Here is a 12,111-nt window from a genome sequence, read left to right as displayed (position 1 = left end):
TAGTTTTCACAAAGAATGAGTAATTATGTTGTAATTTTCGAGATAATATCATAGTTTATATTTAGAACAAATTGATAGTGCATAGACAATTAAGCCAATATTAGTTAATTAAAGTAACCACTAAGTTTCTTCGCTTTCTTCTCCTGATAGTGCTGATACTAAGAAAGGTGAAAAATTTCATCATAGCATGATAATACAATAAATACGCAATTACGCATATAAATAGTTTAGTCGTCGAACTTCCTCTATTTCTGATATAATGTCTTTTATTACCCAATTTATTAGTCACTTATATACAGTTCGTACAGTTTTACGGAAAGAGTAAAGCGTTAGAATTACAATTGACAGGTATTTCGATACGATTAATTCATAAAAAATATCAAACTTTTAGCCAAGACATTTGGAACTAGCAAATTTAATATCATCAAATTTCGTTTATTTTAGGCCAAATATACAGTACTATGTGATGTTCGTAATAATTTGGATAAAGGGTTAAAATATCAATTATGGTATCTCTAATTGTCAAGGCCTTAATTGTCTTTTAAAAAGAGGAACTTAAGTTGATGTACAAAATGCTTAAAATAATCAGCATGTATTTATGTGACAAAGAACTTTGCCATAAAATAATTTTTCGTTTGGTCGTCAGTTAAAGTTTGACATTAAATATCTAAAATAGCGACACCGTAACAATCACACCCATCATCAGCGTAAATAAAAGTAACGGTGTTAAGATTCCCCAAACAGGCCATAGAGCATAAGTAAAACTAAAAATGAAAAGTAATGGAGATATACGTTAAAAATGCTATCGCATAGTGTTGGGATACAAAATGGGCATGTTCATATTATCCAATAACTGCATTGTAGCTTGACAAACAGTAGTAAATAACTGTTTACTACTTACCAACCAAAGGATAGTATAAATGACGTTGTTGCAATCGGTATAGCTGCTGGCACACGCTTCTGATAATCGTCAATTTTTAAGATAATTTTATACCATATAATTAGCCAGCAACCGATTAGTGAGAACACTACAAGAAACCCAGCACCTGCATACAGCCATAACCTATAGTAGTATTAGAAATACTTCTAATAAGACAAATTTTAGAGTTTACGACCGTGTACAGCATAGTATAGTATATTGTACATACAGTAAATAAGGCATATCATTCGTGCTTGCAATGTAATTGCATGAAACGTAATCATAAAGCATGACGTTATGGTTAAGCTATCAGCATTCACTTGCCCGCAATTGGTAAGTGCAATGCGCTACTTAATAATATAGCAATAGCATATATTACAGCATGACAAGAACCCCTAAATTATTAGTTCTTTTAGTTCACGATAAAAATATTGTGAAGGTAAACGTTAACGTTGAGGCAGGTGATGCTCATAAGAAGAAACTATACTATACAGAGCAGAAATAGAAAAATAATGAAATAAACCATTTTTTACCTGTTAATCCTCGGGTCATAACATACAGTTAAGAGGAAATCAGTGTACCGAAGGATTCCAAGTGCTGCTAAAAGCCAAATTACTGATTCAGCTGTTTTCCAAGCCGTCGATCTGGTAATGGATTGCTGACGAGCGGCTTCAACTGCATCATCTGGGTTTATAACTTACATGTCAGAATATGTAATGGAATGAATCAAGTACTTACAGTCTACAATGTACATATTATAACTTTGTGGGTATTTGAGTACAAGTTCAATCTTTTTTAATAAGTATATAATCTAAGGATATTGATTTTAAGTGCAATGCATCATCGTTTGAGCCATGCCGTAAAATTTCGGAAATATCTGTACTAATGCTGACTAGGCCGCTGCCGATCAGTTTATATTTACTTGTACTGCATCTAGCCCACAATACAGTATATCGTAAAGTATGCGTATAGTATAAATCATCGGCAGAAGCCATTCACATTTATTGAATTATATCCTGTATATAATTATTATTTATTATTACTGTACTATGTAACTTAATGTAAGCGTATTCTTTTGACCACAGAGCGTGACACAAGTACTATCGCATTAATATAATTTGATAGTTTAGCAGTTAATACCTTCGTTCATACTCTTCATGTTTGAGTCTTGTACGAAGTCTTTATAAGTAGTTTCAAAACGCTTTCTTAGTTTTGCTGAGCCTTCCATGATGCAGTTTCTGCAAGAGAACTCGGCAACTCTGCAATAGTGTACTGTATAGCACTCTACACTAGAGTTTACAACTACTAGCTAGATGGCGGAATTGCGGACGGCGGACAGCCTGCATTTAACAGCACAACAGTAATTAAATCCTTGTCACTATTAGTATACTAGTATACGGATTATACAATGTTACATGCAGACATGCAGTACTGTAGTTTACCTGCCGATCGCTCATGAACACTGGAATTCTTCGAACAGAATCAATGTACTACTGTATGCTATCATATCAATCGATCGATGATTAAATGGTGCTGTAAATGCCATATTGTAATTATAACACTGTCAATGTAGCAATGTATAACTTATCTCATAGTTAAAATTTTTTGCACGACATTTGATACAGTGCACTAAAACTAGAAGGATATGAACTTTTGTCATCATCTACTGGTCGAAAATTTGACGTGTTCTCAAATTTGTAGTGATGGATACGAAGTTTCTAATCTTATAAGTGATAACTCGCATCTTAAAGCACGAGGATTTCTTGTGGCTCGTTTTGTCAAGCCTCCGGTAGAAATAAAATTTCATCTTATAGTTCCTATTGATATCGAATGCATATTGATTGATCGTAAAGTTGGCGGTCAGATATCGTCAGGATTGGAGATTTATCTAGGGAAAGAAGTAGATCAGCTAAAATGGGCTGGTAAAGCCTTTGTACAGGAAACTCCATCAAATGTAGTTGGCAACTGTGTGCTTGCATTTATAAACGAGGCTTTTATTGGTGATAAAGAATGGCAAATTGCTAACAGTGGCCATAATTCACGGTGCCATCCTAACAGTAATTTTTATTTGAGAGGTGGTAGAGCATTATCAGATGTTCAGTATATTTCTATCAAAATATTGAAAACTAGCCAGTCTAGTTTAGCTGCAATTAGACTTATTCAGATATGGGGAAAGCCAAGCAAGAGCTGTGATAAAGAAATGGTTAAAAAAATGCAAGCAATTAGACGCAAAATGGAGATCGGATCGAATACCAGTAATATTACGACCATTAGCCAATCCCATGAGACAAATCTTCAGTGTAAGCTTAACAACGATGACGCTGATACACAAGGTAAAGTATCGGTACAAGCAGATGATCAAGCTCCGTTAACAAGTACTTCTCAACAACAACTAGTACCGAATGACTTCCTAGATTCTATAACTTGCGAAATGATGCATTTGCCAGTGCTACTACCGTCAGGACAAAACGTTGATCGAACGACGTTGGAAAGATGGATCAAAGATCAGTCTATTAAAGGAAAAACCCCATGTGATCCATTTACAGGCATTCCGTTTACGGAAACTAGTAGACCTGTATTCAATACGGCACTGAAAATTCGTTTAGATAAATATTTAGTAAATTTTGGCCACAATTTATCTTCAATTGGTAGAACTGTTGGCACGATACAAAGCAATGACCAAGAACACAACCCTTTCAAAACAGTAAAGTCAGTAATTGCCAATATGAACCGCGCACGTCATAAAATCAACGATGTAAAATCAACTCTATCGTCTGGTGTTACCTTTGATGCGAAAGAATACAGCCACAATAGTGATAATCAAATTAACCCTCCTAAGTGCTCCGTTGATTCCATTGGAATTAAAAGAAAGATAAACGGTTCTCCCATATCATCGAAAATGAATCTAAAAGCAACAGAAATTCACTATCAAGACAACTTGAAGCGTAATACAACAAACAATCATGATCCATCTTGCCACTTAGCAAAAATTCGTCGTAGCCTCAGTCAAGCTTTTAGTGCTAACAAAGTTTTTGATTCGGGAATTCAAGACGCGAAGTTTGCAAATGGGATCACTTTATCTGCATCCAATATAGTCCCTAATGCTGAAGGTAGTGCAATTCAAAATCTGGACATAATATCGGGTAAGCAATTATAGCTATAGCTAAGGCGTTGTGTAAAAATGATAACCTCACTGTGCCCCACGTATAAGAATTATAATTAGCTATTGCTGTATGTGCAGTATGCAGAATATTTTTAGTGTCCTTAATTTACAAATTTTGCCTATAATAATGCGATAAGCGATTGAAATTATTTTATTTAATATTATACAGAATCAACATATGATACCAGTGATGATTCTAGAGAGGTCTTGAGCAGGCAGACAGCCGCTGTTGAAAAGCAACATTTAATCCACACTTGCTGCGAATGTCGCTTTGATATTACAACATTTCAGTCCATATTTCAGTTAAAATGTTGTCATTTTATATGTCGCCCTTGCTTAACAAATATGGTAAAAGAATCAAGGGGTGAAGTACTCTGCAGTTTGTGTGGTTCCAAATCTTCTCGTGCTGTCATCACCCGTGTTCATCAGGATAATTTTACAACCAATTTTTCGTAAAATACTTGACTCTAAACTGCGGAATTGTAGGAAGTCTTCAATCAATCAATTAACAATGCATACTCTTAACACTGTCAGATAAATAAATTTATACATTGCCAGTCCATTTTCTATTTGAATGCAAGTATCATATCCCATTTTTGTAATTAACTGCAACTATAATAGTTGAGAGGATATATTGCAATACATCACTTAAGGTATCGCGCGCCATATTTACGTCTATTAATGAAAAGTCTTCACACGAGACTTTTGTGACGATCGGTATTCTGTAGGTGCTCAGCAATTGTCATTAGCAGATTTTAAATGCCTCAATCTGCTCACTTGTACACTGATATACGCTATGCGTTATGATAAATACCATTGTGTATATATACTTGTATAATAAAACTGTACAGAATCAACTAGAGATTGTCTGCGATTTACTTTTAATGACGATACTGAAGCAATAATATGTGGTATTGAGACCACAGAAGCCAAAAATCATATGATCATTTATATTCATAGCCGTAAACTTATACCGTATTTTAGAAATACTAAATCACCTAATATTTCATAAGAGTAGTATCATAAATGCATCTCGAGAAGATTTTCATTGGATATAAACACTGAGATAGACTTTGCGCTGCGTTGCCGCAATATACAAAATTTAAATGGTGATAGGAGTCTCTACGTTACTTCCTGATTAGCTCTTTTTTATATATTAATCATACTCTACACTATATATTATGGCTTTTACTTTGTTATGTTTAACTATTTTTTAAATATACTTTTAAGTTTCATTATTTCATTCTATACAGTACAGAGTCAAACTGTCTTTGAATTATTATAGTTGTAACTTTAAACGATCTCTACGTTATAGTCTCAATTAAATTATTATACAGTACTAGTATAGATTTTCAACATGAGAGATTCGAAGAAAATAACGCAGAAATATGCGCTACATTTACAAATAGATGTATTAATTTCAAGCCAATATAACCTTTCGATTATAGAATCATATTGTTTATTACTCGCAATTTCATACTTAGTTTTGAAATGTAGTAATGAAATATACACACAAGAGCATGAGTTGGTGCGCATAAGACTTTTCAAATTATTGCCAGCCGCTAAGCTTACAAATGAGAATTGCTTTCATATTGTTATATAGTGATAGTAAATCGTATAGGAAGGTTACTTATCAGCTTGATAGTCAGCAATTAGGACAACATTAATATTGAAGCATTAATGTTCTCAACTTTATCATTACCTACGTCATCGACACAGCTACTGATGCAATATAAGGAAATTAATCAATGTTTTTAAGACTAATTACGGGAGACATTAATTAAGATTTCAATTTATATTCTATTGCATTAGCAGGATTTACAATAGAGATCTCAAGCCATTCTTCTCGATTGCATCTTTCACGAAGCCAGCGGCCATCTGGCCACAGCCCCAATGTAAAGTAACGCCAGCTCCTCCATGTCCGTAGTTATAGACAACCTGTGATAAATTTCAATTAATTGATTTAGCGTTAAGAATAATGCAAAAAATTAAATCCGAAATTAATAATTATTGCAATCACTGGCGACTTACGTGTATCTTTTTGCCACTGTCTAACTCTCGATGTTCATACTCCAAGCGAACACTTGGACGACCTGGCCTCAAACCTGCCCACTCATCTACTATTTTGGCATGCTAATTTTAAAAATTAAAATAAAGGCCACATTTTGTAATTCTTTTGGAAATGGATATTATAAAAATTTATTCCTGAAGCTAATCTTAGTTCATTTAAATACTGTAAAGTATTACAATCCAATTCTCTAATTATAGTAAACAAAGGTTATTATCCTTACTTTCAAGCTTGGTACAATTTCAGTACAGTCATCCAGAATTCTCTTAGTAATGTCCGCATCCAGTGTGGTATCCCATTCGCCTACTTGGAAGGTACCACCCAGGATTACATCATTGACTCTAAAATACAACGAGAAATAATTGATAATAGACTTTGCATACAAATATATATTTTCATGTACGTGTATATTTAAGAATAAATATATTGGCGTTAGCACGAAATTTAATTGTTAACCTCTTAACCGTATTAGATTAAGGTGCATAAATCAAAAATCTCATCCACTCCTTTTATTATTATGCCATAATCGTAAAGCTGTCATCAATACGTAACTAAGGTAGCAGATAATTTCCGTTATTATTAACTGATTAGCTGATTAGTGCTCTAAATGAATCTAAACTAATGTAATGTATTCGCATTACATCCGAGTGAAGTTTAAAATTTAATAATATAAACGATTGCAGCCTTACATAACCGGATTTTATCGAAACATATAAAGGGATATAGATGCATTCAATAATACTAACCTAGGAATAATATAGCATAGAGTTTCGTCATCCTTTTCGTAACCGTAGAAAAATTTAACCCAAGGTGCCGATACCTAAAAAAATGAAATAGGAAGTGATTTGTTATAGATTTAAATTCATCATAAAGTTATCGTTGAGGTGAATTGCGATGAAATTATAGCAATACTAAGCCTAAGTATTCATGAAAGTGTCCTTACAGCAATAAGTTGACCACGCATAGGCATCATAGTTTCGTCTTTAAGTAATTCAAAAGCACCAAGACCGGGTGAACAAGCGAACACGTCGAAGTCGTTAGCGATCTGGATAATTAAAATTATAAATATTAGACCTTTTCATGCTAGCTGTGTCATGATTTCAGCAGAGATGTTTTAATTGTACAGCTCGTTTAGCTCAATCGATATTGTAATTCTAAATTAACATCGGAAAATTTATGATAGCGCACCTCGTCCATGGACTCAAGTCTACGTTGTACTATCTTTCCACCTCGTAATCGGAATCTAAATTAAGAAATAAAAAATTACGTGTGTAACCAAGTGCAATAGATATCTTATTATCCTGAAGCGACAGGAACAATTTTATTAATGTAATTATTTTCATAAGATAAGCAAATGATACGGTCGAAATGTATGAATGCACGATCTAGATCTTTAATATAAATTGTTAATACATTTATACTCTAGTAATGACTTTACCTGTCGTACAAATATTCGGTATAGATTCCTGGATTTACAACAATGGTGCCGAAATTCCAACCATCCCTGTCGACAGAGAGTTAAAGTAATCTTAATTTTTCCTTACTATTCAAGAGATGATTTTTATGTATGATGGAAAGGTATGATTTAATTGTATATGTTAATTATGTATGCTTAATTAGCTCTCTTGCTAATTCTAATAACTTAAAATTGGTTATAGCAAGAATGGTGGAACTCTTCGCGTACATGATAGTTTATATTACAATTTTTAGTACTACGATGTAAACTTTGCCGATAATAGTTGAAGTTTACTACTAATTAAAATAAATTACTACATGTTGCGAACTCATCTTATCATACGGCATAAGGCCTACCAGCAGAATTTAAATAGATTCTAGTCACTTATTTAATAACCGAAAGTAACTTACAAAAATTTTTCTGGAAAGACACTCATTTCTTCCGGAGTAGCTTTTCTCCAACCAAATAGGGTTTCAGCCCAGTGAGGTGGACCCTATTAATCAATATTGCAATAAACTATGATCCTTTTGTAAAATTTTTATGGAGATAAACTATTAAATGTCATTTTACAAATCCATAGTAATATTTATACCTTTATAATAAATTTATATCAGTACCTTGCTAATTTCACCAATTTCGGTAAAGAGAGCGTAACCACTAGCCATATTGACACCAAGCCTATTAGCGTCAGGACCATAGTAGATCTTAACTAGATGATCATGGGTAGCCTTTGTCCACTGCCTACAAGGAAGTGTCATAAATCAAGATTAGAAAACATTTTTCCATTTTTAACTTAAAATTTTGCTTACTAAGCTGGTATTGTAAGTTATTGTCATATAATTTCGTGGAATACTGAAATAAGAAGCTAAAATTTTGGGCAATATAGCATCAGTTAGTTAGATGCCTACCTGTAGCAAAGGTTTGAATCAGTAAACTGATGAATAATACGTATATAAATAAATAATTATTGTAATATAATATTTTAAATTTACTTTTAAATAGCAAACTATGCTGTGCTAATTTTTATCGCGATAAAAAGCTAGCCATTTTTTAAGGAAGTGAGTCTGAATTAATCAAACTGGTAAAATTTGATATACAGCTATTTAGAAAGCAAGAAGGTTTGTTATAGTTGCCTACGTAACTATAATTACAAATACTTGATGAAGATACTCTGTTAAGCTGACTTTAACCCTAAGTTTTAACCGATTTACTATTAAATGAAGGATGATAATTTTATACTCAACTCCCTCCACTGGGTACATAAAAAATTACTAGACCTTACTACCTATCGAAACATTGTGAGCTAATTGGTCTATGAAAAAGCGTTCGCTTAGTTCTGACTTCAAATTAAAAATATTTAATTAAAATATAGCTCACTTTTGTAATTCCTGTGGTGTACCCGCTAAAAATTCAGGCATAATAAATGCTGCGCCACAATTTGTAGATCCTGCTTTACCACGGATACGTGGACTAAAGTCAGCTCCTATCACAGTTACTTGGGCATCGATAAACTGTCTCTGAATGTTGATGGCAGTTGACATGCCTTCGATACCAGCACCTACTACGCCAATGCGAAGAACCATTTTTAATTCTCTTTTTTTCTACAGGAAAGGAAACGCAAAAGTAGATGATAAATTAAAATTATCGTGCGCTAGTAAACTTAGACAAAGCTACAAGTTCTAGCAGACAGCTCACGTTGGAATGGTGAGCAGCGATTAATGAGAGGGCAAGAAATAAGCCACAATATTGACCTTAGACGGCAGCCTCCTGCTAAGGATCATAAATAAAAACTTTGATATTACGATGGTCGATGGACTTTGATGCCATGTTCGGGACTAAAGTACGAAGTGCTTTTTGATATCAAACATCTTAATAATGTTTCTATACATAATTCTATCATTTACTATACTGTACTGCATAATCTTATCGCTATAGTATACTGTATTTACATCCGTATATTTCCGTCTCGTGTTGGTATACTGGTATAATAAATAGCTACGTGTAAAGTCTATAATTATAATTAGTAAAAAATGATAAATTAACTTTACTGCATGAATATTGGAACTAAACGGGTGAAATGCCTAATTGCCATATTTAAATTGTGAATGCGTGACTCCTTTCATGTAAATATTCCCTTCAACGTACATTTATTATTATAATTATTTAACCTATTTCTCAGCTGGAGTTTTGCTTCCTTCCATGATCCTCAGCATGGACTACTAGAAAAAAGTTCTTTTTCTAGTAGTCCTTATCCTCAGTCAACTTATGTTCATAAATAACTACTGTAAACTTGGTAAAATATTTCCAATTGCTCATGTCTTGTTTATTCGCTTATTATAATTTTCAACACTTAAATTGTTGCTGAGATAATGTTGGAGCGTATCATTAACAAATATTTTTCAGGAATAGAGATTAATCAAACCGGCTTAGCTATAATTTTTAAATTTTTTCTGCGTAAAACAAGCCAGGTGTTTATGAGGTTCAGTTGTTATTGTTCACTTTATATCGGTAGAAAACTGCTATTAGGTAGCTCCCGACGTCAATATAGATTAATTGCCATCTAGAGATATCTTTTCCAATGTGCATTGATATATTTGTGTTCTAATTATGCATTTTACTGTATATCAAGCTTGTTGAGAAACTGGACATTAAGATTTCGTGTTAATTTATTAGTTGTAGAGGAGTATTATAATCGTACGTGACTACCCAGCGTCTATTAGCTTCAGCTTAATGACGCAATACTGTACGCCTCCTTGGGCAGAGTATCAACCTAAGGTGATATGTTGTAAAATAAAACAAAAATCAGCAAATCATACGAGTTCAGCGCCTGTATATTTGCACACGTAAGAAAAATGCAGTCAAGCATAGTTTTATGTTATTTAAAAGTAGTCTACAACCCGCTCGCTTTTAAGCGAGCGATAGAGTTCTTACACGTAAAATAGCACGCAACTAAGTATATATATATTGCATCCAATTATAATGGTGTCAGAGGGTCAGACAGTTTCAATAATAAAACTTTGATCGTATGCTGTAAAGTATACACACAAATAAAGTGTACACTGGTTATTTAGTGTATGAAATGAAGCATATGCACACTAACACAAAAAATTTAATTACAAAGGGTACAACTATGGGACAGTCACCAATACTTTAACTAATATTTCCGTCCATCTATAGTCTTACTAAAAGTTCAAATGATTTGAACTAATTATCGTCGAAAGACTTTTAATATTGAAGTATATAGAATTATGCATACTCCGCAGATGAAGCGGAAATATTTATTTCGTATATACAGTAGTAACATAATAGACGATAATTGTAATTTTACTCATTGATTGACCTATCATATGTACAGACTTTACCTGCAATAGGGATCTTAAAGCAACATATTGTGAATGCGCACCCATCCGTGTAAAGCCATAACTACTGAATTTTAATTGAAATCTTTAGTTTAATATGATACCCTTGCCAATAATTTAAGTATTGCTGTATTTCACTATTCTTCAGTGTTGTAGGTAATAGGATCGAAGACGGTGTTATCATACTTTATAGTGATTCTTTATAGCAGAATGATTGCTACCGTACTCACCAACGAAATGTACAAAAGTTAAATACATCAGAAATCTATCTCAGGGATTCTTCGATAATGATATAATGATATTTGATTTATATGTTGTTTTCTAACTTACAGTAAAATCCCTGTAAGTGGTTAAAGTTGTGTAGAAGTAATCAATTTTTGATAAAATTGGATATGGAGTCTGTCTATATAGCTATTATTGGTTAAATGACTATGGGTACTTCTTTTCCATAGCATCGCCAATCTAGTAGTGTGACAAACTATTCTAACATTAGATTAAGATTTCTCGCTATTTAAATGCTCTAACTTTCGAATTGTATTTCTAACGGCTAGAAATTTTATATGATACGAATTAGCAAGTCTCTTAGCTATAAATAAATTTTATTCTGAAATGCATAAGGACTTCATCTTAGGTATTAATAGAGTCCCGTCGCAAACACAAAAGCCTTACCATGAAGCATTTTAGATTTATTAATACCATCATCATCATCAAAAAATCAAAAACATACTGGCATTTGTGAATCATACATTAAAATAACAGATTAATACAGTTACTACATATGTTTATCCTATTTTAATATTTTCATTCATTTATTCGAAATTAAAATCGGAAACTTTACTATAGCCTTTAATTTCCAATATTATTTAGACGGCAATAAGTTTCTGAATAATTTAATTTATAGGAGAATATGATACCAGATTTATATCATGATTTATTAAATAGGTTTCAAAAATAGATATGTTAATACTATATGACGGTTATAGTAATTATTGTTTAACGCCATATATTTCATCAATTGTTGATCAGATATTAAAGAGGAAATTAAATTATCGTATAACATCAGGTGGATATGATGTCGGTGCACATAGACTTTTCACCTAATAATTAAAAATTGATTTTATTTTCAATCTTGAGAAAGAGGCAAGC

The 12,111-nt window shown here is 32.8% G+C and overlaps 3 protein-coding genes across 3 annotated transcripts; 1 reads left to right on the top strand and 2 right to left on the bottom strand.

Moving 5' to 3' along the window:
• Positions 1-667: 667 nt before the first annotated feature.
• TRIADDRAFT_58477 (uncharacterized protein) lies at positions 668-2,147 on the bottom strand (the record flags this gene model as incomplete). The annotated part of the gene is made up of 4 exons (XM_002114508.1): positions 668-764; positions 902-1,063; positions 1,453-1,615; positions 2,060-2,147. The coding sequence occupies 4 exons, from the start codon at positions 2,145-2,147 to the stop codon at positions 668-670; spliced, it is 510 nt and encodes a 169-aa protein (XP_002114544.1).
• Positions 2,148-2,564: 417 nt separating this feature from the next.
• Positions 2,565-4,538, top strand: TRIADDRAFT_58476 (uncharacterized protein; the record flags this gene model as incomplete). The annotated part of the gene is made up of 2 exons (XM_002114676.1): positions 2,565-4,062; positions 4,252-4,538. The coding sequence occupies 2 exons, from the start codon at positions 2,565-2,567 to the stop codon at positions 4,536-4,538; spliced, it is 1,785 nt and encodes a 594-aa protein (XP_002114712.1).
• A 1,008-nt stretch (positions 4,539-5,546) lies between these two features.
• Positions 5,547-11,013, bottom strand: TRIADDRAFT_64116 (expressed hypothetical protein; the record flags this gene model as incomplete). Its single annotated transcript, XM_002114507.1, has 11 exons — positions 5,547-6,020; positions 6,114-6,215; positions 6,374-6,491; positions 6,897-6,970; positions 7,094-7,195; positions 7,339-7,393; positions 7,589-7,654; positions 8,017-8,099; positions 8,224-8,347; positions 8,984-9,207; positions 10,969-11,013. The coding sequence occupies 11 exons, from the start codon at positions 11,011-11,013 to the stop codon at positions 5,901-5,903; spliced, it is 1,113 nt and encodes a 370-aa protein (XP_002114543.1). The 3' UTR covers positions 5,547-5,900.
• Between the last annotated feature and the right edge of the window lie 1,098 nt (positions 11,014-12,111).

Source organism: Trichoplax adhaerens, genomic scaffold (assembly GCF_000150275.1).
Source record: "Trichoplax adhaerens TRIADscaffold_8 genomic scaffold, whole genome shotgun sequence".
NCBI lineage: Eukaryota > Metazoa > Placozoa > Uniplacotomia > Trichoplacea > Trichoplacidae > Trichoplax > Trichoplax adhaerens.
This window is presented reverse-complemented; position numbering and strand designations above follow the sequence as displayed.